Raw genomic sequence first — 26,362 nt, forward strand, 5'->3', positions numbered from 1 at the left:
ATCTTGTCAGGCCTACCAAGTCTGATACGACTGAACTGAGCTAGATCTGGAAACCCAACAGGGAGAAAGCCATGCAGACTGGTTAACATAGGAGGAATTATTATACAGATTCCCCAGCACTGCCCTATTATCACCACCATGCAATCTATCAAATGATGAAACATTTTGAAAAGCACAAAACTACTTATTTTATTTCACTGTTATTAGCAATTCAAGGCCTACCACAAAAATGACTTCTGCTGTCAGATACACGTTCTTTCCTGTAATGTAATGACATCATCAACATCGCCTGGTTCACACAAGGATGATGCGATGCTGTGGCCAGAAGCCTGGTTCAGGGAGAGCAAGCATGCCAGAGATCAGTGCCCACCGTACAGATGGGCAGACCTCATGAGCTGCCACATACACGCCACCCCAGAGAGCTCCACTTGAGTAAAATCCACACTGTTACTGCGAGTAAGGCGTTCCTGGAGGAATCAGTCTCTGCGGGATTTTTAGCCTCACAGAATTAAGTATGTACAACATGCAGAATATAGTCACTGAAACACACTGTTTTCCCTCAACTTCCCAACACTGATCTCAACTGGCTAGACGTACGCTCCTAACATCATCATTCTTCTTCCAAAAAATCTCTCTGATGAGAAAAACAGAAAGGAAAATGGAGTCGGGTGTTTCTGCTGCGTGAGTGATGCCACCTTGTGCTTTGCCTGAATCACCGCAGGCTCCCGCACCCGCAGTTTCCCTGCACCCCCTTGCACGCACAGACTGCTTGTCCACGGTGGGAGTGAGGCTGAGGAAGCTCTCTCCAGGTCCACAGATCTCACTTTCCATACTGCGGCCACAGGCCAGGAGAGGCTTCAGACATGGACAGAACAAACTAAGCTTTCTGCTGCCTTTGAAAGAGAAAACAGTAATTGTTTTTCCGTGTGAACAATGAGAATAATAAGTAAACTGATTTTCTGCATGTGATTCTCCAGGGGCCTCCTTAAGCCCTTTACCCTGGTGACAAAAGAAATCTCTCACTGTTGTGTAACTTTAGGGGGGGCTGCAAGTATTTACTGACCAAGTATCTACTACATATCAGGCACCCAACTTGTCATTTTCTCTATACAACAAATTTATGAGGTATGCATTGTCCTCACGTTACAGATGACAAAACTGAGACTTCATGAAGTAATATGCCCAAGGTTACACAGATATTTGAAGCAGAATCCATTATTCAAATTCAAGTCTGATGCCAAAGGACGTGGCCTATTATGTCATGATGCAAGAGTTCTGTCCCTGCCTGCAAGGAGCCCAATACTCAAGTGACCGGCCAGTAAGACTATTGAGCAAGAACAGGTTCATTAACCACTGAGGTCAGCTTCCACATAAACAGGTAACTCCACCACATACAACCTCCTGCTTTTGGAGTCGAATTCTTTCTATGAAGGCTGTAAGAAAAGGGAGCATGCCCTGCCTGGGCATGTGTGTGTGCCCGCACACGCCTGTGTGTATACCCACATGTGTATTTCAATTCAATACGTATGTTTAATTTATGTATTTAACATATGAAATGAAATTAGGAAAAAAATCCTAAGCTTCCTTTGAAGGGCAGCCAGCCTAATTATATAAAACAACAATGTCAATAGAAACAAGTCAACTAATTCAGGTAGTAGATTTGGAGACTTTTCTGGCAGAAAGTGTTTCTTTTAAATTGTTCTATAATGGGGCGCCTGGGTGGCTCAGTCATTTAAGCATCTGCCTTTGGCTCAAGTCATGATCCCAGGGCCCTGGGATGGAGCCCCGTGTCTCTCTCTCCCTCTGCACACCCCATCCCCTGCTTGTGCAGCATGTGCTCTCTCTCTCTAATAAATAAAATGCTTTTTTTAAAAGGTAAACAAAACAAAACAAACAAAAAACCCTGTTCTATAACATCCAACAGCTAGATATGCACCAAGCCCAGGGCACTGTGATTACAAAGGTGCAAGTCTCAGCCCTCCATTTCAACCCTCCAGAGGTTTACAGTCTATAAGGGGGAATCAAACAAGTTGCAAACTGCAAAGGAAGTTCTCTGGAAACACACAGCGCAACTGGTGCGAGAGAAGCAGGACATTTCACAGGTAAGCGCAGGAAGACTTCACAAAGGAGGTGGCTGCTAAGAAGAACCTTTCTGACAGGGACCCTGCTCCTGGCTCTGCAACCCCTGGAGTTCTTCACTACAACTCTCAGAACTCAGATGCATGGTGCCTATCTTATCTTACCAACACACACTTACGTAATACTTGTGATGTGCTCGGCTCTGTTCTCTGTGCTTCCCAAGGAACAGTTCATGTACTCCTCATAGCAGCCCTATGTGGCAGATACTATGATTACACCATCTACTAGATGCAGAGACCAAGGCACAAAAATATCAATTTGCCCACAGTGATAAAGTTCCTGGGTGGCAGAATTAGAACTTGAGCCCACTTCCTTGCTCTAGAGTCTGCCCCTTCTCCCAAGATTTATGGGTACAAGAAGACTTGAAGAGGAAATAAGGGACCATGGAAGAATCGACAGGGAAGGAATAAAAGCACCGTGCTCAAACCCTGGCTGTAAGACTCTTACACTGTGTGACCCCAGATCACTTCTGCTTCTCTGGGCCTCAACTTCTTCATTTATAGCATGAGGGAGCAGCCCCTACAGCCCCCAGTGTTTCTCAGAGGTCAAAGCCTGTGGGTGTCACCAGGCAGCAGCTGGACAGGGAAAGTTAGCAAGAGATTCCAACAATAGAGAACAGTTTGAAAAGCATAAAAATGGAAGCAGAAGGTAAGTTCAAGGAATGGAAATTACAGTTTCGGGAGGATATTAACTTGGTTACATCTAGATGCTCAGTGACAGCAGAGACCTGGGTTCAAACCTATTTTCCTTACTTGTTAGCTATGTGGCCTGAGGTAAATGACAACACCTCTAACACTGTTAAATCTAGACAGTCTCCTGATCTTGTAAGTGAAGAGCTAGAATTTAGAAGAGTCTTCTCAAATCTTTAATACCATCACCCAAAACAACATCACACCTAGCCTCGATTCATTTCCAATTAAATAAGACAGACAGAAAGGTGTAACAATACGTATTCCAGTCAGAAGAATTACTTTAAAGTAAGAACGGTGTGGTTCATGACTCTAACCAATAATTACAGCACAGCATTACAAGCCTCCAGCCTGTGCAAAGGTGAGAAATCCAAAAGCGTGAACCAGAAAGGGAGTCACAATGTCACTAATGGCCTCCACCAACCTATAAATACCTAAACACCATCTGCCCCCCGTAAGAGCTCCTTCTGTAGAGATACGGAGTGCACCCCATATTCCAGGTTTCCAGATCTTCAATTTCATATCACACACACACACACACACACACACACACACACACAGGGTGTGTGAGCGCAGAAAAGCCACGGTGAAGCAATACTACCTTACTCAAAACTGCCAAGGGCAGAACTGTCTGCACACAAATCTATCTGGCTAGGACAGGGTGAAGACAAACAAAGGGGAGAGAAACAGAAGGTGGCTCAGAAGTTGTGTGTGTGTGTGTGTGTGTGTGTGTGTGTTGGGACACACGCATGTGTGTTTATTAGCAGCCCACGTGTGCCTCTTTCTTTCTGCCGCTTTAGCAGAAAAAATTGGTTAGAAGGTAGATGGTGGAAGGTGGTGGGTGGATGGGTGAACTGTCAGCTCTGTGTATACGTTTTTGTGTAAAATAAAACTGTATCAGAGGAGGCAGAATGTCAGGAAAGGCCATGAAACAGAAACCCAGGAGCAGCGATCTGATTGTTAGCCCGATATTTTTCCCTTCAGACATAAACTCACAATCTGAAGGAGAGACTATGAATCATCCTAAGTAAAATGTGCCATAAATCTGGAATTTGTTTGGTATGATTACAGGCTTCTTTTTCAAAAGAAACACTGAGGAGTAAAAGGAGTGGAGGGCTGAGGGTGTCCTGGACCGGCCTTTATTTTAAAAACTTAAGAGTACACGGGGAGGGCTCTACCACTCAAAACCACAGCGCCTCACCCCACCCCGTCTGGAAATCAGCACATGAGGCTGCCCGCGCTACTCTCTCCCACTAGTGTTTTTTGTTATGCTCGAGTGGGTCTCATGACTATTTTTTAATCCCTATAATCTTTCAGATAAAGCATTTAGGGGGGGAAAAATCAACATGTTAAAAAACAAAGTTATGTAATATGGACCCAGTAATAAAACAAAGCCCAATGCACATACACACATAAAACATCTTGCTGCCATGAATTAGCTCTAGAGACATGACTCTCTCCAGGGCCATCAGCCTTCCAACTGCCTTTGTAGACACAAAATGCAAGGTATTAACGATGCCCACACCTATACTGAAAAGACACAGAAACCACATCTGATTTGATATAATCGCCACAATTCAACCTCTCTTTACATAAAAAACAGAAGCTGCACTAGAAAGACGAGGGTTTTCAGCCAGTGGCACAGTGTTTCTCCTTCCACTCAATCTCCTGGTAACAAAGAAGGAAAATAAGAATCACAAGTTTTTTTTAGAAAGGGAAGTTCTGAAAAATTTACTGAGCTGCTTCTGAAGGAAGCAGCCCCAGAGAATTTAAAGAAGGGAAGACGACAACCGGTAAAGAAATACGGCCTAAGCTTCAATTCCATTTCTAAAACTGCCTTCTCAGTCTATCCTGTGATCAGGTCCAGTTCTTTCTTCTACCAACAGAAATACACAGTAAATTCTGGGGTGAGGGAGATCTGTTTCTGACTGACTGAGGTATGCTGGCAACTAGCTGAGGAGTCAGAAAATACCAGGTGGACTCATCACCCTCCACTGCGCACAGGGTAGATCATCCTGAACAAGTCACTCCACCCCGAAGTCCAACGCGATCCGCCTTCCCGACTGTTAAAAACCATTAGAGATGGCCATCCACAAAGCATGGGGGTGCCTGGGTGACTCAGTCAGTTATGCACCTGACTCTTGATTTTGGCTCAGGTCATGGTAAGATGGAGCCCTGCATCTAGCTCTGCACTGAGCGTGGAGCCTGTTTAAGATTCTCTCTCTCCCTCTGTCCCTCCCTCCCCTCCCTCTCTAAAACTAAACTAAACTAAATTTAAAATGTTCCTGTTTAGATCACTGAAGGAAAAGAGATTCCCAATACTCCACAAAGAGCTTCTGTGGCAGGACCCAGTAAAGCTCCGAAGCTAAAAGTTACCTTTGGCACTGGAGAACTTGATAAAGAGAAGGGGGGGAAATGCAGAATAAACAAAAACACAAGGAGCACCTGGCTAAGGGGCGCCCAGGTGGCTCAGTCAGTCAAGCATCTGCCTTTGGCTCAGGTCATGACCCCAGGGAGCCAGCTTCTCCCTCTACCTCCCACTTCCCCTGCTTGTGCTCTCTGTCAGATAAATAAATAAAATCTTTAAAAAAAAAAAAAAAAAAAAAGCACCTAGCTGAGGAGCAACAATGTTAATTAACTGCTAATGCTCCTCTTAAAAGCATCTAATTCCACCCTTTCTTAGGCTGGCAGGTCAGGAGGTATGTGTGCTCATCAAGTGTTTCTGCGGGCTCCTTATCACTGTATGAAGCACCGTACCCATGGAAACGAAATACTGCTACAGATAAACAACTCTGCTGAAGCATGACCCAAGAATTACTTCATTTCCTATTAAGCTAAAAGCGGAACACATCCCAGCCGGGCCTTTTCTTTTGAGGATGAAACAACTGAGACTTTGTTTGACCAACTATCCAAAAAGGAATGCTGAAAGTGCCCGCTGGACCAGCCCAGCCCAATCCCACTCAGAGCATGGTCCTTTTTTTTTTTTTTTTTAAGATTTATTCCCTAGAGAGAGAGAGAGAGAGAGAGAGAGAAAGAGTGTGTGTGTATGTGAGCATGGGGAGGGGGAGGGGAGGGGGGAAGGGAGAAAGAGATAAAGAGAGAGAACCTCAAGCTGAGATTCTCTGCTGTGCGCAGAGCCTGACACAGGGCTTGATCCTATGATCCCATGATCACAACCTGAGCTGAAACCAAGAGATGGATGCTCAACCGACTGCACCACCCAGGCGCCCCAATCAGAGCATGTTCTAAGAGAAAGGCTGTGGTAATGAGTCAGTGGTGGAAAACACAGAAATACTGTATTTTACTATTTCAGTTTGGCATCAAAGTTATTTAAGGGTTAAAGGAAATTTTCAGTCTTCAGGATTATGTGCAGAATAATAACTACTGTTAGTTTTGGTCTAATGGCAGATGTGCAAATTTGGTATGTGTGCAAAATGTCTCTTTTTGTGTAGGAGTATTTAAGCAGCATGGGACAAAAAAAAGGCACAGGAATTTCATCATGTACATTTTTTGGGGAAAAGGGGCTAATTAATTAATACAAAACATAATCTACCATATTTCAGCCTGTTACGGTAAGGCAATGTTTCTTTAGTATTTTATTCAGTCATCCCAAGGAGCCTTTGTAGGCATTTTTCTGTATTCGCCCCTCCAATCTAATGAGACTTTAATACTATATATATATCCCTTATTTGTACATGTGTCTCTATGCTTATATAAAGATTTTTTGCCCTCTAAGAGCTGATTTTCACTCCCTTGGCAGGGCCATGGACTCCACTATAATACATGTGGCTCAGAGTCCAGTGCTGGATCCTTAGTTCCGAGTTTACAACGTCCACATAAGCATGACAGCTGGGAGAGTAGACAAGACAGTTTTTCCCTTCAATTAGTTCTCAGTTTGTTTTTCCAGGTTAGCAACTATATACACTGGCTAGCATTGGGACAATAATTTAAGATTTTAAAATCTACAATCATACCTGTCTAGGGACAGCCTTATAGCAGGAGTGATTTAGAAGAGGGAGTCTGTCAGAAAGTGTCCAATACAAAGTAACAGATTCTTTCGCCACAGAGGGAGGTCCAGCATTCTGCCATTAGGCCAGTTTAAAGTCTACAGCTTCTTTTCAAATGTGTAATTCAATCTGGCAGCCGTGGACATCAGCTACTAGAGACAGGTCTGCGTTCACAACAAGTGAGAGATACACTGTGATCCACCTATAGGGCTACTTACTGAGACCTGGGCTGGGAGCACCGATTTTTAATAAACCCGAAAGGAATTCTGATCATGGCAAATAGGGTTTTTTTTTTCTTTTTCTTTTTAATGACAAATCTACTATATATAGTACCTTCCCTTTGACGAGTGAAAAAGAAAAACAAAAGAGCTGAGTCAAATTTTAGGTCAACGAATATTTGCAGTTTTCCTGTCCAACAAGAACCTTTGCTGTAAATTCTTAAAGTAAATAACACATGCTGAAAAAAGACTGCATTTTAGGAGAGATCCTGCACCAAAGCCTTTCATAAAAATAGTATGCAGCATCCACTGCACATCCTGTCTCATTTCCATTCTGAAATCAATGTTTGCTTGGTCTAAATTCAGATTTAACTAATAAAAACAAATACAATAAAACGGTATTCCACATCCCTCAAGAATTATCTTCCAAAGGTATTCAGACTTCCTTACATTACTTACCAGTCCTATGTAAGTCTTTTAAAGAAAAATCTCTGCTTCATCTCTAAAGGAAACTCACTGTTTAGTTAAGGTGGGATTTGCGGTCAGATTTGTTTCATACAAAGAGGAAAGAATGGAGGTATTTTCCTTTACTACAAAGGCAATACCTTTTATCTTTAGAGATGTATATCCATTTCAGTCTGTATTTCATAGCAAATTATATTCTTAACCAGAAAATTCATAGGTGTTTTGAATGTAACATTTTATTATATAGCTTGTTTGTGCCTAGTGTTAATCAGCAACCCAGATAGTTTTATTTTCAGAAAAGAGGACATTGTTTTCAGTCTTCAAAATGTTTTTATTAAAAGTTACTATGTATGTTTTAAAAAGTAACATGCTCACTTGTAAAGCATTCAAACAATTCAAAGGCAAATAAAGTAGAAACCAAAGTCTCCACCTAACTGCCCCCCCCCAAGATGTTTATCGTACTTACTTTATTAAAAAGGGGAATCATATCAGGTCTACAGCTTTTCGATGGCAGTAAGGCAAGAAAAGATTACTTTTTACAAAGCATTTACATTTTATAATTAAACATACACACACACAGTTCATTGTAAACTTCTTGTTAGAAAATAAGCAAGAAAGTGAGAAAAGAGAAAAAAATAATCTTCGTATCTGAAATTAAAACTTTTTTTTAAAGGACATAATTTAGAAACGTTTCTTCCTCCCTTCCACCCCCCCCAATAATAAAAGGTTGCAGACTAACATCAAGAAGTAGCTGCCTTTTGAAGGTCAATCAATCATCTGGTTTTAGTAAAAACTAAAATATTACAAAACACTGACAGTGAAACATGCAGTGAACTCAAAGAAAAATCAGAGCCAGCAATGTGGATGAAACATGACATTAAAAGCAAGAAGAAGACACAAAGCTCTTTTTCTTCCCAGAGTCAAGCAAAATGACTAGGACTTGCAGAGCTCATCCCACCCATGAGCAGAAAGGGTGCACAGACATCATTCCCAGCAGCAGCTGCTGCAAACAAACTGTGCACATTTATCCGGTGACTGGGATGCACAAAGCAAGCACAGACTTTCCGTCAAGAGTCTTGACTAATCTGACACTGCCCACAGCAGATAGGAAATCTGAGGCTATCAATACAGCTAACTGACGCACAGAAATCATCATAGGTAGCTCTGGAAAGAGAACACAGACTCCCACCCCCAAGCAAGAATTCAACTCAAGAAGCCAGAGCAAACTCCTTTTGCATTTTTCAAAAGAAAGGGGGGTGTGGTGGTGTGTGTGTGTGTGTGTGTGTGTAGGCACACACCCATGTGTGCACAACCTTTCTAGAGGAGTGGCTTCCGAGAACTGGGCTGAATTCAGATAAAGTAGAAATGCTCTTCCATCAAATGGCAGGGATTCCTAGAACAGCCTTCTTAGCATGCACCAACAAAACAGGCAGAAATCTATGCCCTCATGAAGCTGACTTTAGTAGACACGGGTAGAAAACAAGTAAGATAGATAAAAGACATAATGGGCTAGAAGCTGGTAAGTGCAATGCAGAAAAATTAGAGAAGGGCAAGAGGGAATACAGAAAGGAGGCCCTTGTGTATTTTTTTTTTAAGTAGGCTCCACACCCAGCGTGGAGCCCAGTGGGGCTCTGAGATGGAGACCTGAGCTGAGATCAGGAGTCAGGCGCTTAACCGACTGAGCCACCCAGGCGCCCCCTAGAGGCTGTTGTGTATTTTATAAGACAGACAGGTAAGGCCTCACTGAGAAGGTGATAGCTCAGTAAAGAGCGGAAGGAAGGGAAGGAACAAGTCTAAGATGTCCCTAAAAACAGATTTAATGCAGTTTAATTCTAGACTAAAATATTAACTCCATGATATCAACAAGAAATTCAAAACTCAATGCCCTCAATGCCCCATCCCTACTAGACCTCCGCACCCAACTACAGCAGATGCAGCAGCCTAATAAGACAAGTGAATGGAAAGATCTCACACATGATGACCAGAGCAACAGGGTCCACTCAGCAATCTCCTCTGCTTAAATAGTTCACAGAGCTTCTACCTCACCAGCAAGGACCTCACTGCTGCCCTGCATCCGTATCAAAGGTTCACATGTTAGAGTGTGGCTCTTCATTCCATTTGGCCTGCTTGGACAGGAGGGTCTTGCAGGGACTCTAAGCCTCTGTCACCTCTGCTGTGATCGGCGACCTCCTATCATCAGCCTGAAAGACCTCAAGTGAGGAGCAGACCATGGGCAGGCCAACTGGGGTGAGAAGGGGACGGGTTGTTGGGCCCTGCAAGCATGACAGAGAACACAGGAGGTGCCGGTGATTATAATTTAAAGGGGGGATAGTGGATTAGTGGATCCGTGGAAAATGAAGAAGGCAGGTACTAGGACTCCAGGCCCCATGCAAATGGGTCAGGGATGATTTCTGAGGATTTGGATCAAGTTAGCAGAAAGCAGCAGAGTACCATATCCATTTTGGTTTGCTGGGACCGGCAGGGTAAGGGTCCTCGGAGTCAGTAAGTACAAAAGGACACCCAGAGATGAGTGTGGCTGGGAAGGAAGGGTGCAGAGACATATAAAGAGGTTCAGAACCAAAGGCAAGGGAAGAAATGGGAACTAGAATTCAGAAAGGTAGGCGGGAGATCAGACAGGGTCTGGAACAAACTCAGAGCCCCAGGCTGTCATACAAGCAGAGGGGGCTTGTGAAGCCAAGGAAAGGAAGTGCCTGCCGCCCACCCTAAGTTCAGTGCCTTGCTAGTGAAGGTACAAGACTGCCAGCAGATCCGTCTCCACGGGGCTGGACTCTGCCGGTACTGGTGACTGAGGACTGCAACTAGGGCACAGGGCAACATCCTTGCCACATCCGTCCTTTCTCTTACAGCTCCTTGCATCCTCCGCATCTACTCACATCTTTCTTACATGTGTGTACACACAATCATAAACACACACACACACACACCAACTTTAACTCCTGTTTCTAATTCTGGAAGGAGTAAGTTTATAAAAATCACCACCATTCCTTTCCCAGTAAGAGTCCAGTCAGGCACCGACTGATTCTACTTGCTGAGGAGCTGTTTCTCACCATCAACCACACGTGACAGAGGCTTTGCAATGGTAACACAGGATGGCACCTGCCCCAGAGCAGACCTCAAGTTCCAGATAAGCCTTTCTGACATGATATACATCACAGGAAACAAGATGACTGGAGCAAGTTACAAAGGAGGATACTTAATACGCTTTAGAAAAGAAATCAGTATCTATCCTGAAGTCCAGGTTAATTTCCAATCCCTAAGAAATTCATAGGAATTGTCAAGAATCTTTAAATCTTATATTTTTCAAAGTCATTTTTGCCAGGCAGGAGGATAAACATAGCTTTCAACCGTCATAAATCCCAGCCCTTGACTGCAGTGTAATTTCCAGAAGCTGGTAGGTATCCAACGTGAAGTTCACTTATATTAAATGGCACAGCAATGAAAACCTGGCAATCTGATCCAGTACCAGCAAGACTAGATATCAAAAGTGCTTCATAAACTAGTAGTTTTTTACACCATCTATTTCAACACAGTGGAATCAGTGCTCTATAAAAACACTGGTAAAAAGAAATGGTTTAGTAAGAACTGAATCCACCTTATTCTCTAAAGGAAAACAGTTAACTGTCAACACTTTTTAGGGGCTACCCCCTAAATGTGCCCTATTTTGTATCCTGATGAAAACTGGTCAACTGTTAACTTTGAAGCCAGGTCAGTTAAGGAAAGCAGCTCATCTCCAAACACAAATCAGATGCTGGGACAGACAGGTCAAGAGACAGTCATTAATAATGGGCCGTTTCTGGTGGAAGTAGCAATGATTTCATGACTTTGTAAAGCATTTTTAATAACTACCTATCTTCCCCTTTTAATTGTTAAGCTTATAATTGCAACAGTGATTAAGCATTCATTCTACCATGAACTATAATTTGTTAATGCAGGGAAAGTTTGATTTTTATGAAACATTTTTAGGTCTTTCCCTCGCAGATACTGAGCAATGCATTACTAATTGTGTTTTACCTTTGCTTTTGCCACTATGATATTCATAATCAAATCTGTAGTCACACCAAGTCACACCATGGGAACCACATTAGAACTTGTTATCTTTCACCCGTTTTAGTTTTCCCCAAATTTCAACATTCTAATAAAATTAATATTTTTGCTGATCATGATTTTTATCTTTCAAACTTATGACACCATTTTATTTCACTAATTTCTAGTGAGGCTCAGATTTTTGTGGAACAGCAAATATAAACAAAATGCTTTGTTCAACGCATATTTAAAATAAAGATCTGACAAGAGTTCTATTGCCCTGATTCATCCTTCTTCTCACTCCACATTAATGAACACAGAATCAAAGTGTCCACGAACCAGTAATGGCCGGAGAAGATTCCACCCAGTACTTACCAGGAGCAATGGTCTCCAGCGTATCAGCACTGACCTTCCGAGTACTTGTGCAGTGATGGAGGGTGGAACCCGAAAATACCAAGTAGAAAACTACATCATCCTCAACTTTGTCCTCTTCAGCCAGCAACACGGTAACTACACAATCGCCCTAGGAAAGGAAAGACAGAGTCAGGTTCCCCTTGGGAGTCCGTCTTCCCAAAACATCAAATTCAAGGGAAAATCAAATGTATCATCTAAACTGGGTCCCATTCTAGTAGGTTATACAAATATAAACACCGAGCACTTACGTGCCAGGAAGTATTATAGGCACTGAGAATACAAAATGATCTGAAAATGAGATCTTTGTCCTCCTTAAAGCTTAGGTTTTAGTGGAGGTGGCTGGACAAATGAGGTATTACAAAGTAATAGTTGGTTTGGATATTTACTTGATGAACAGGTAAAAAAGAAAGAAATCTAAAAGAATCCAAAAATAAGGCCAAGAGGATGGAGGAGGCATACTGAACAGTTACATCCTTATACCCGGAACGCCCCCTGACCCATGTTCCAGTGGCAGTAATAACTCTCAATCTTCCATCCCAGAAATCGCTGCCAAATCCACCCATTCTCCAACAAGGAGAGTCTCCAATGAGCTGGCCTGGAAATGGCAGGGAACAAAGGGCATACGCTTGGGCTCCAGTCAAATCTACAAAGACTTTACTTAAAGCCTCTAAACCGCACTTTCCCTGGCTATATAAATGGAGACAATACCTTCTCTTCTTGTGGCCAATGTATGAAAACTCTTGGAACACATTCAGCTCTCAGGCTGTGATAATATTCTTAATCTACAAGGATGGGACAATAGCTTTTCCAATTATGTGTTTCCTGACCATCTGGAATCCCTACTCTTCTTTACCCACCTCTCCATCAAACCCTTGGAATTAGACAAAAACCTTGTGTCCGCACCTTTGTCCATGACTCTGCAACTACTGAGAAGATATCACTGTTGTTTATTCACATATTCTTTCTAATTTTTACACGTTCATGGTTTTTTTTTTTGAGGTTAGTGTCTAAATTAAATATATTCTATAAAGTACAGTCCTAACTACTATTCTCCCAATCATAAACATTATACAATTCATGTTGTCGCCATAAAAGATTTTAAAGCACTGAGGTTTAGTACCGTCTAAATCTTAATAATGCACTATGAAAAAAAAGAATAATGTACTATGGAAAAACCAATTTAGAGAAAGCCAGGCTACTTTACCATTAAAGAGAGGTGAGAATACTCCTTCCTTACAGCATTTTTTTTTCTTTTCCATTTTAGCAACAGTGAAGCCTATTCGAGAACCATGCCACCCTGTGGCCACAATTTATTAAGCCCAGCAGCACCCCAGAACAGCAGGTAGTTTCATGCAACACTGAAAACCAAAAATCGTAACAGCAAACTTAGGATCAGGTCTATTAACAGCAATGCTTCAATAGGTTGATTCTGGAAACAGAGTTCAAGGTATTTCCCAAAGTCCCAGATGCCCATCTCTTCATTTATCCCCAGTGCTTTGTGCAGAGCCCTGTACATGGTATGGGCTCAAATCTGTTCAGTGCAACAGGTAAGAAGTCAGAACGAACTACAAATAAGCTGTGACTTCCTACAAATGCTGAACTGCAAAGTTCCTAAGCACCCTACCCTAGGAATAGCACAGTCGGTAAAACAGAATCATCACTGGCTGCAGTCACTATTTAGAATTATAATGGAGACTCGTGTAAGTCCCTTTCCTGGAAACGTTTTTGAAAAGCTTAGGCTGGCAAAATGTTTAATACCCTTTGGCATGATAAACCACAGCCAGCTAAAATGTCTACAGCACATGAGAAGAATAAATTTCTCAAGGTATTGAAATACCATTATAACCTGAAAAAAAAAAAATAAAGTGTGAAAGAAAGCTCTAAAGTTTCATCCTTCCGAGCACAGGTTGGCTGACTATAATCCATGGGTGCAATCCAGCTCTCCGCTTGTTTTCATAAGGCTCAAAAGCTAAGAAAGGTTTTCACATTTTCAAGTGGTTGGAAAAAAAATCAAAAGAAAAATATCTTTTAACATGTGAAAATGACATGACATTTGAATTTCAGTGTCCATACATAAAGTCTTCTTGGAACCCAGCCATGCCCACTTGTTTACACGCAGTCTGTGTCTACTTTTGCACTACAATGAGCCACAGCAGAGTTGAGCAGTTCCCACTGAGATCCTGTGGCCTACCAGCCTAAACTACTTACAGTGTGGACTTCTTCGGCGGGGGGGGGGGTTGATAAACGGAATTCTAAGAATATATCTTCTTTCCCAAGATCAGGGATTTCCTCTTCATGTGAGACCCAACATCTTGCTAGAAGACTCTGTGCCCAAGATATTAAGTGGTATTTGGGACCTTCTTTTAACTGAGGGCAGAGGAGAGGGCTACAGGGCAGTTTAAATCCTTTTAACAAAGCTTTCAACATCAACTTCTTTCTTCATTCCCAAGACAAAAGTAAATAAGCTTTAAACTGCTTTCATAGCTTCAGTTTTTTTTTTTTTTTTTTTTTTTAATGTTAAGTCAAACTACCCAAAACACTAAATAGAAGGGCACACAGAAGCCTCATTCACCTCAAAGCTACTTGAAATTCAGATTCCAAAGGCACCTGGCATGAAAGTACCTGTTTTCGCTCAAGGAGAGCCCTCTGCACTCTCGTCAAGTCCCTGGGAGCAAACAATCCACACTCTCACTCCGCAGGTCAGCTACAAGACCCCTACATAGATCCCCCCCAGCAGTACAGGGCACCCAGAGGCCCTGCAGATGGACTTGCAAGATTAAGCTAGTGCAAGGGTGACTGAAAAATAAGGCTGAAAAACAGATCTAAGTAAGAATTTTTGTTGAGGTGATTGCTTTAACCATACCTCCCCTAAGGAATATCCTGGCACATGATTTTGCTGCTCATGGGAAGGATACGCCCCATGGAATGAATACATAGGTCAATCTGGCTGCCCAGTTAATAAGTCTGTCACGCATCTAACGACAATAGATAACAAGGGCAATTTTCTGTACGTTCTTGACTAAAGCCCCAGGAAAAGAGGCATCTACATCTCCAGTTCTCCAGTAAACTGAAGAAACATAGTGCTCTCCTTACAAAGATACTTTCCTTGTCTCTTCATTAATGGAAAATATATCCTTGAACCTCACAGTTTTGTCAGAGTCCTGATTATTTTTGCTGACAGGTGACAAAAGAACTAATGGAAAAAGACAATCTATACGAGGCCCCATTTTGTAGGTATTGGTGATCCCCAAAATATGAATGCACTGTAGTCCTAAATGCCACCAATCAGTCACTTATTTGCCAAGAAAAACAGAATTTTATTTTTATCTGTTTTTTAAAATGTATTATTTTTATTTAAATTCAATTAGCCAATATATAGTACATCATTAGTTTTTGATGCAATGTTCAATGATTAGTTGCGTAAAACACCCAGTGCTCATCACATCATGTGCCCTCCTTAATGCCCACCAGAAAAACAGAATTTTAAATGGCAGCTGTGGTCTCAATTCTCCCCATCTTTAACTCATGTATATAGTAGATATATGGTATTAATGTTGCTATAATCACCTTTACGTATTTATTAATGACTAAAACAAAATTTTTTTCCCACTCAGATTTCTAACCTGGAATTCAAAGAACAGATCTTCCTTTTGTAGAACAAGGATTTTTCTCTCCACATGAGACCCAACACCTTGCTGATAGACTCTCCATGCCCCAAGATATGAGTTATGCCTGGGGCCTTCCTTAAACCAGGGACAGTATCTTGATTAGGGGGAAAAAAGGAATGGGCCAGGGAAAAGCATCAGAGCTGGGAAAAAGTGAATTACAGTGTGGGAAATGAACAAGGCCTTGCAAACAGGGGAGATGTTAGCTGGAGATGAGGGGAATGAGACAGGAAGTTTTGTGGGAGGAATGGTCAAAGAAGGGCCAGCACTGACGTCTCAGATGGCAAGACAGTGCCAGCCGTCAGGTTTCTGGCGGTGGGCCCCAGCAGTGGTAAGCTGGAGCTGGCTTGTACAGGCTCGTGAGAGCTGATCGCTGTGTTTTTAGGAATTCTGCAAGCTTGTTAACACAGCCATTATTAAAAATTAAATAAGCTCAGAATTACGTAAATTATATTAAAAACAAATTAATAAATACTCAAAACTCATCACTTTATTTTACCACACCTTCCTGTTACCTATAATCTCGAGGTTTACATCTCTTTTATCTCTATGACAGAAATTCTGTCATGATGGTGTGTTACTGCACATTTTCTCCAACACACACCCCTTGCCAACCTTGTGTTCAGTGAGGTAGCACTGATAGCTTGAAATCAACGATAATAGCAGTATTTACACACTGAAATTGGCAAATGCTACAAATCAGGGCTTTTCTTTTTTCTTTTTAACCATCACATCATTGAGAATAGGTTAGCAGAAGGGGAGAGAGGGAAAGTGAGAGAATTTCTACAGGTAAGGCAAGGATATGCCATGGCAGGCCCGATCTAGACAGGAGACTGCTTATGAGAATGAGAGTGGAGGACCAGCCCTCAGAGAAAACCCGGGGCAAGTACAAAGCATCCCAGGTCCACGGATAACAACACTGCCAGAATTCTGCTCACGGAAGATCAATGTTATCTCCACCTTAAGTCAATTTGTTTTCTAACTTTCAAATTTGGCTTTTAACTTATTAACATACCACAGTGGGTAAAGGGATGGTCTCTGAACCACAGCATGGCACATCACTTTGTTTTAACCTCTTCGGTACGTTAAATTCTCAGCCATAAGAGAGGACCATCATATTTACTTCATACGGTTGTAATTAAATAACTGATAAAAGTGAAGCTCCTGGGGGCGTCTGGGTGGCTCAGCTGGTTGAGCATCTGACTCTTGGTTTTGGCTCAGGTCATGATCTCAGGGTCATGAGAGCAAGCCCCGTGTTGGACTCTGTCCTCAGCGGGGAGTCTGCATGAGATTTTCCCTCCCTCTGCCCGCCCCCCACATGTGTGTACTCTTTCTCTCCTCTCTCTCTCAAACAAATATATCTTTTAAAAAAAAGTGAAGCACCTACAGCACTGCATGGGACATAACACATGTTCAATAAATAGTAATTATTGTAATAATTACTGTAATAATTATTATTATTTTTTTAAGATTTTATTTATTTATTTGAGAGAGAGAGAATGAGAGACAGAGAGCATGAGAGGGGGGAGGGTCAGAGGGAGAAGCAGACTCCCTGCCGAGCAGGGAGCCCGATGCGGGACTCGATCCCGGGACTCCAGGATCATGACCTGAGCCGAAGGCAGTCGCTTAACCAACTGAGCCACCCAGGTGCCCTGTAATAATTATTATTGTAAAATAATAAATGTAATGCATATGTAACGGAGAACAGATGTGACATAGAACATGGTGACTACAGTTAATATACCGTATCATATATTTGAAAGTTGCAGAAGACAGTAAATCTCAAAAGTTCTCATCACCAGAAAAAAAAATTGTAACTGTACGTGATGATGGATGTTAACTAAACTTATTGTAGTAATCGTTTTGTAATATATACATATATCAAATCATGGTGTACACCTAAAACTAATATAATGTTATATGTCATTTGTAGCTCAATAAAGAAATATTAGCTATTATTATTTACCAGAATGTAAGCCCCACCTTTTATTCATTGTGATATCCCCTTACTCTAGAATAGGAAGTAGCAGGTGCTCAAAACACATTTGAAAAGAAAGAAAATACCAAAACTTTAATAGCAGGTTACCTACTCCTAGATGGTGGCTGAGGCCAATTTTAATGTACTTCAGCTTTTCTGTTTTCCAATATTTTCTTTTTTTTTTTTAAGATTTATTTTTGAGAGAGAGAATGCATGCACATGTGAGTTGGGGGGCAGAGGGAGAGGGAGACAGAATCTCCAGCAGACTCCCATCTAAGCGGAGAATCCAATGTGGGGCTTAATCCCAAGACTCTGAGATCATGACCGGAGCTGAAATCAAGTCAGGCACTTAACCTACTGAGCCACCCAAGCGCCCCTCTAATATTTTCAAATACAGATGGATTCTTTTAAAAGAAAAAAATCCTTATTTTTTTTAAATAGTCTGCTTACTTATAAATTACAAAGGGAAAGCTAGAAACCTGGCAGACACCATCTGAATCAAGTGATCAGAAAAGGTAACATTATGAATAATGAAACAAACCAGCACCACACCTGATGCCACTGAGGACACAGCATCCCCTACAGCATCCCCAACAACAATGCACAACCTTGATCTAATCATAAGTAGACACCACACAGACCCAAGCTGAGAAGTCTTCCATAAAAAAAACTGGCCAGTACTCTTCCAAAATGTCACTAATGATACACAAAGAAAGAATGAGGTATCGCTCCAGACTAAAGAGACTTGCCCACTAATGCAACACATGATTCTGGGTTGGAAGCCAAATGGTAAAACAAATTGCTATGAAGGATATTATTGGGACAACCGGAGGCTTACAGATTTAACAATGTATCAATGTTAAAACTCCTGGTTTTGGTCATTGTGCTGTGGTTATGTAAGAGTATATCCTTGTTCTTAGGAAATACACAATGAAGTATTTGGGGTAAAGGAGCATGATGTCTGCAACTTACTCTCAAAAAACGAGAGACAATGATTAAGCAAATATAGCAGGATATTACAGTGAATCTGGGTTTAATGTAAATGGGATTTCTTTGTACTATTCTTGTAATTTTTCTGTAAATTTGAAATTATTTTAAAATAAAAAATTTCTAAGGAATGATTTCTCAAATAATTTATGTAACCAAATACTCAAAAGTTAAAAGGTGCAAAATTAAATTACATTTCTGAGGCTGTTTTCTGCATCCTGCAGACATATATATTTAGGAAAGATATTCTTGCAGGGTTCCAGAATAATGAATTATAATAATAGCGGCCTTTTGTTCAAGAATCTTAAAGGAGTTTATATGGCCTTCCCAAATCAATTTCCCAGTTTGCCAAAATAATAAGATTTATATCCAATGTTCAGTGAAAGGAGATAAGTAGTACAAAGTAAATACTGAACATTAAAGTATTATCTTTCCATGAGGCAATGATTATAGTACCAAAGAGTAACTCCAAAGTGAGTCCTTGTACAATTCAGACACTTATTTGCATTCATGCAATTAGCTTCATTTTCTCCTTTAAAATGGGCAATTGATAAGTCACTTTGCCATCAGTTCCTAAAGCAACCAAAGATTGATAGCTACAGTTTTTCCACAGTCTCAAATCAAAAGTCTCTCCCTTGGAAAATCAAGGCAGCTATAGCGTTTTCAATTTCATTAAAGGCTCACACAACAGTAGCAATGAGCATACCTAATGCTCAGCTCTTGGTCACTAAACACCATTCTCCATTACAAGGAACCAAAGCTACTCCAAGAAAGGCTGTTCCCAGGCCTAGGGTCAGGGTGTGTACAAGAGGATCCTGGAACATCTTGTTTTTGACAGAAATAAGGAAGTGCTCAAAAAAGAAGAAAAGAAAAAAAGATGGGGACATGTTGCACACTGAAGTGGCTTCCTCTGGCCAAATCTGGAACAATCTGAAAACCAAATCAATTAAAAACAGTAACTATAAATAATTAAAAAATAGGAAGTCACGAGTCTATACTAGTACAGATAAATGAATTAAACAGGGAAGGGAGAATTCCTGCAGATGACAGAACGGTGAAGGCTGACCAGTAGAGAGAGTGCTAGAGTGGAAAAATAATCACTCTGCAACCATACTGGTAAAAATTGTATCTAGCAAAAATTATCAATTATCAATCTAGGGAGAAATTCTAAGGAGGAAGAAGATGTTTACATTGTCTTCAAATGTCTCCCCAAAGACTTGCTTATTAGTTGCAAGGAAGAAAAAATGTAGTATTTATGCAGTGAAGAAATCTACCAATACTTTGACCAGGTAATCAAAATAAACATCCCAATAAAGACAGATGGACACTGTGTGCCTCCAGAAGGGATACTCAACATGACTTACATATAGTACTCTGGCCAAGAACGTATCTAGTCACAAGGAAACATCAGAAAAATTAAAAATAAGAAGTATTCTTCCAAAGAAACAAAGGGATTACTGTATTCTTCCAAACTGTCAATGCCATGAAAGATAAAGAAAGGCTGCAGATGTGTTCCAGGTTGAAGAAGGCTAAGAGACATGGCAACCAAAAGCAGTATCTATCTGACCCTACTGTGTTGATTAGTTGACCCTTGAACAACATGGGGGTTGGGGGTACTGACCCCCACCTGATCCCGCTCCAGTAAAAAATCCACATACAACTTTGGACGCCCCAAAAACTTAACTACTTAGAGTGAGAACCGCCAGAGATTACTTTTTACTGCCATATGCAATTCCCTGGACAGGCTGGGTGCCCCTGTAGGTGATGATGCACCCCGGGCGCCCCTCAGGTGGTTTTAAGCAGATACTGGCAACAGCTGAGCTCAAGGCAAGAGCACCAGGAGGCTGCTACGAAACTCCGCTCCAGTTAATTTCATTCCACTATGATTCGATACTCATTTTCCTATTCATTTACATTTCTCTCGACTGCAAGTGGTGCTGTGTATGGTCTCTACGTGTTTGTGTGCCTAAGTTTTGATAAATGTTAATTTTTTTATAACAGATTTGTGTACATGTTATGGCAGTAAATGATAAAATAGACTAGGATCTACAAATATTTTATGCATTCAGAATGACATACCCAACTTCTTAATTTTTCACTATTTCTGGGCTACATGGTTTGTGAGTTTTTTTAAAACTATAGCAAATTTCCAAAAAATTTCCCAATATATTTAATGGAAAAAAAGAAAAATCCACGTATACCTGGACCCACAGAGTTCAAGGGTCAACCATCCGTCCTTCTTGTCACTGTATGAAGCTTGTGGACAGCAAGAACTGCGTCCTTATATAACTGCACACAGTGCCTACCAGGCACAGGGAGTTTCTAAACAACTATCTGAATGAATAAAGGTGGCAGAGATCAGCTCATGGAGAATATAAACGGCAAGCCAAATGATTCATACTTGGGCCGGTGTAGGCAAGAAGAAAAAATAGAGCCTTGTGTGCTCTGTGCTGAAAGAAAACTGTGGGGGAGGGGTGAAGAGTGACGTGTTAACAGCAGCAAATGCTCATGAAAGGTCTTTACCCCATAGCAGCGTCCTAAAGAAGGAAAACAAGAATAGAGGCGAGGAAACCACGTGGGGAAAACATTACAAGAACATGACTTAAGGAAACAAAAAGAGCTTAAACTGCTATGGTAGTAAGATGATCTGAGAAGAAATACATGTGAGAAAGGCATTCTGTTGAAAATAATTTGATGGAATATAGTAGCTGACTGGCTGGGGGCTGGACAAAGATAGGAAGAGAGTACACACGAAAAGGGGTATCTCACAAGGAAAAAATGGGGGTGGGCTAGGGGAATGATTTGTGAAAAAGAGGGCAATAAGCTTTAAATGTCAAGTTTCACATATCAGCAGGATGAAAAAGTAGGTAACACACATCCAACAGGTGGCGAGCAGATCAGGCTGTCAGAGGGGGCCTGGGCTGGTGAGGCCGACCTGAGAGTCAGCCGGCACCCGGTGGAGAAGCCCTGAGCACAGACAAGCTCTCCGGGTCACAGAGAGCCAAGGCCTCGACCCTGGTGTTCCTGAACGGGAGGGCACAAAGAAGAAACTGATCCGGGGAAACAGACCAAACAAGAAAAGGCCAGCCCGGGAAGAAGAGAAATCAGAGAAGGGCGGATCAGTGGCGCCAAAAGAGGCAAGGACTGGACATGCAGCAAGAAAAGGAATGGATTTTAAGCCATCCTCAGAGCGGGCAACGGAGGAAAGACTCGAAGACCAAAGAGCAGCGAACTCATGAACTGCTTCCAGTTCGCGTGAAACCCCAGCCGTAAATGGGCCTCTGCACAACATACCATTCATCTATCTTTTCCTGTGCCTCAAAATCCAGAAAGAGGATCCTGTGAATCCAAGAAAAAAACAAATTCCAGTGCCACCAAGACAGATGATGAGACTTACCCTATCTCTCTTTGTTAATGGCGGCTGTGATTGAGCTGTCTGCAGTGAAAAACTTAGAACATTTTCTCGAGTCTTTCAGGGAGCTCAGTTGCTAAACTAAAATAAATACCACTTCCTAGATTCATGATACAGTTCATTTCTACCAGCTAAAATATTTCAGGTTTCTATTTTAACTGTCTTGTTGTTAATAATACCCTCAGTAACTACAAAAGCCTTTGAAGATGATATAATCTAGGCAAAATACAACTGTTAATCTATACTAATTTGGTAGAAAGCTAGGCTGAATGAATGATAGTTACTGAACTTTCAAATAACTTATTGCTATCAAGTATACAAAGGACCATTAGCCATTAGTATTGAGATTATTTTTGAAATACGAATATTTGAAAATATGAATATTATATTAAACATTAATGCTGACATGTAAATGAGCCTTAAAATGTTTGAAAATATTTTATTACTTTAAAAATTCCCTTTAGGGGCGCCTGGGTGGCTCAATCAGTCAAGTGTCAGACTCTTGATCTCAGCTCAGGTCTTGATCTCAGGGTCATGAGCTCAAGCCCCGCATTGGGCTCCACAATGGGTGTGGAGACTTCTTTAAAAAAAAACAAAAAGACAAAAAAAAAACCCTCCCTTTAGTATATGTATATTTCACTGTTTTTTACCGCTAGCATAAAATTTCTGTTCCAGTTCATCAAGTAGGTAAGTGAATTAGTAGAAACATAATTAATATGAATTTGTTTGTTACCTTGCTTTCTGTTCTGTTCTCATAACCACAGCCCAAAGTCATTCATCCATTTGTGCTAAACAAGCACACAGGGCCTTCTGTTTAATATATTTCATCTCTGCTGTCAACCAGGTCCTAGAATTATAAATACTTCCTGGTGCCTACCTTCCAGGAGCCTAGACAGATGTACATAGAGACAGAATGCTGCATGGTAAGTGATATAATTGGCATCTCTAGGGGCAGAGGAGATGGATGCCCAAACTCTGCCTTGAGGGGAATGATCAAGAAAGCTTCTGTGGAGAAATGGCTATGCCCAATGCCATTCAAGGCTCAACAGAAATTATCTTTGGCAGGAACATACATTCTGAAAGCTAAGCCATTTACAAGTGAAGCTGGAGAAGAAAATGGTAGGTCTAGTTCATCTTTGTGCATTCAACATCCCTTCAAAGGACCTGTTAACACAGAAAGTGCTCAATCAATGTTTGTTGGGTTGAACCAAAAATATTTCATCCTTCTAAAAAAACAGAACTTAAAATGTTACAAATAAGCAAAAATACTAAGCTTGTTTTGCTCATCCCTTCAGTTAGCTAAACACTGGGTGGGCACTTGGGTGAGGTACTATGGCAGATACCAAAGATACGGAGACAAGACAGTTCTTGCTCTCTTGGGGCTCAGAGTCTTTTTAAGGGAGAAAGAAACACAAGAAGCCGTGATTACAGCTGTATAAAACGCAGTGCAAGAAAAGCAAGGATCAGGTACTACAGGAAGTAGAGGAGGCTCTGGATGCTATGCTGAGCAAAAGTCAGGGGAGGGAGGCTTCCCAAGGGGCCATCTCAAACATGGGCCATTGGAATGAGCCGCAGCGAGAATCCTCTCTTGCCTGATTTCATACTCTGTTTGAAAGAGATAACCGCTGCAATGAGTGGACAGGGGTGATGTGTGGGAGGAGGTGAAAGAGGCTACAAACTAAATTCAAAATTACTCAGGAAAACGGCGTCAGATCTGAAAGCTTCTATGCACTGAATATAATGAAGCTACCAAAATATCATACATTAGCAAACCTCAAAGAAATATCGATCTTCTTATATTTCTATCCTTGTGTGAAGTGCCATTCCTTGGCCTTCTGTATACTGGAATTCACTCAAAAGGAGAACACCACAAACTTTAATTATAGGAGGACACATGAGTTACATTTATGCTACTTACTTTACCAGAGTGTCCTAGGTAAATAAAAAGCAAATTTATAAGGCAGAGCCATGGCAAAGTAGTACCCCAAGCATCTCTAAGATAAGAACGAACATAAATGTATGATGTTGCCATCAAGCTAGAAAATAGGAGGCCTGCAGAAGAAAAAAAAAATCCCAAACCCCAATCACTGGACAGTGCAATTTTACTGGCTTTTTAATATCTCCTCAAAGTAGCTTGTATGGTTTTCTGGGCAACTGACACCATTACAAAACAGAGAGAGAGAGAAAGCATATGCCTACACATGCACACACCTTCAATTTTATTGAGCACCCACCATTTCTTAAATGAAACATGCTACTCTAACAGTATTCACCACAGGATAGTGAAGTAGAAAAAACATGGGCTCAGGAATAAGATCAGAGTCCGTTGCTTAATAGCTATAGACCTGATAAATAACCACTTGGAAGTCCATTTTGCTTGTCAGCAAAAAGCAACTTATTCATTACAATATTTATTATCAAACATGTGTCTAGCACTCTTAAGAGTATGAAATAATAAACACGAAATAGACAAGGCTCCTGGCCTCACAGAGCTTACACTTCAGTAGGAAAGACAATCCCATTATAAAAAGGAACATCAGGGCAAAGTTCCATTACTAAGAACAGGGCAGAGTAGAGGGTTCAAGTGTGTCTGAAGTAGGGGTGGGGTGAGAGGCTGTTTCAGATAGGGTAGTCAGAGAAGGCTACTACAGGAAGTCACATTTGAGTGGGAACCTGAAAGAAGAGGTAAGTTACACGTGTTCAAGGCCAAGAGAATGACAAATGCAAGGCAAGTATAAAATCAACACGTACAAGGAACAGTAAAGAAGGCCAGTCTGGAGGAGCAAGTGAATAAGAACTGGATGGGAGATGAGGGTGGAGTTTGGATTTTTTTCTCTGTGTGATGCTAAGCCATTGGAAGGTTTTGAAAAGAGTGAAGTCATCTTGATTGATGTTTTAAAAGAATCACTATGATTCTCTCTCCTTGGAATGACTTTATCCTTTGTCTGCCTAGTCAATTCCTACATGTTTTGAACCAACGTGGCCCATCAGAGGAGTAATGTGCCATGATCTCTGCACAGGGAACTCACAAGCAGGAGACAGAACATAAAGCCAAGGATTTCAGCCTTGATACTCCAGAGTCCAAGGAGGAACATGGAAGGTTAACAACATTATCTGCCCTGTGTACTTTTCTATACATGGTTGGAAGATCAAATAAGCTAATCACAAACAACTTTTATATAGCATTAATGATCATTATTCTTCAAGTGTCCTCTTATTAGTAAGGTCTTCCCTGACCATCATAAAGAAATATGAACTCCTCTGCTCCAGCTCTCCTTATCTATCTTGACTTTTTCCCCACAGCACTTTTTACTATCTGACATATGTATTTATTTGTATATATGTACAACGTATATGTATATATATTTGTACGTGTGTATGTATGTGTATATACATATAAATTCTAAGAGTACATACATACTTATGTATTTCCCTGATTCCTCCCTTTCCTCCCAACTATTTTGCAATCTTCATGAGGCCAGGGAGCAGATCTGTTTTATTCAATACAACATCATTACCTAAAAGTATAAATGGTTGCTTTAAGTGCTCAATAAATGTTGGATGGATGGATGGATGAATGAATTCCTAACTGGATTCTCTTCCTATAAACAATCTGTCTCTCTTTAATTCAATTAAACACTTATGATGACGGGATGAGAAATTAAAAGATCTAAAATCTAATGATTCAGCTATGCCAACTTTTTAGGTCAGCTGTCCTAAAAAAGTCACTTAAAAATAAACAAGAAAAACAAAGCAAAAAAAAAGTCACTTAAAATAGAACTAAGGCTCAAAAGGACCAGTGACAAGAAGAAAATACAGTGGCATCATCCCTATTTATTTAACCAAGGGGCTTTAAGTACCCTTATCTCTCTCTTAAGTGGAAAAATATTCAGATATTCTCCATTCCCCTCATAAGAAAGCCCATGTTCCAGACTGGACAGCAAAGCTATCTGTTTATAAAGCTGTTTATACAGCTTTCCTTAAAAGGTGCCCCAAAGTACCACAAGGAACATAACGGAAATCCACTGAGAAATGTACTGACTTTTGGCATGAACTAAATTCATTTCATATACATAGGCTCTGACTTATTTCAATGCTAGAAAATATTTAACAATTTTATTTGACATTTAAACTTAATTTTTATTTCCACCAGGCTAACCTTTTGCCAGATGAAGATATGGGTCAGCGAAATCCCTATAACCTGCCGTCTTCATTTTTCATCACACATCTAAATTCCAGCCAAAAGCACCCCCCCTTCCCAATGTGAACAAAAAACTATTATTCTAAATACTACTACTACTGATAATAATAATTCATACTGTCTTCCAGCTTCGTAATTTTGCA

The 26,362-nt window shown here is 40.9% G+C and overlaps 1 protein-coding gene across 17 annotated transcripts in view; it reads right to left on the reverse strand.

The window, feature by feature from the left end:
- AKAP13 (A-kinase anchoring protein 13) overlaps positions 1–26,362 on the reverse strand; it is a 321,124-nt gene that overhangs the window by 192,348 nt on the left and 102,414 nt on the right. For all 17 annotated transcript variants that reach the window (XM_064569923.1, XM_064569924.1, XM_064569921.1 and 14 more), the window contains one exon: positions 11,938–12,085. In XM_064569923.1, coding sequence (XP_064425993.1) covers positions 11,938–12,085 — 148 coding nt within the window. The remainder of the gene's footprint in view (positions 1–11,937; positions 12,086–26,362) is intronic.

Source organism: Mirounga angustirostris, unplaced genomic scaffold, assembly GCF_029215605.1.
Source record: "Mirounga angustirostris isolate CCGP_5_RB_7025 unplaced genomic scaffold, mMirAng1.0.hap1 SCAF_9, whole genome shotgun sequence".
In the NCBI taxonomy this organism is placed as follows: Eukaryota; Metazoa; Chordata; class Mammalia; order Carnivora; family Phocidae; genus Mirounga; species Mirounga angustirostris.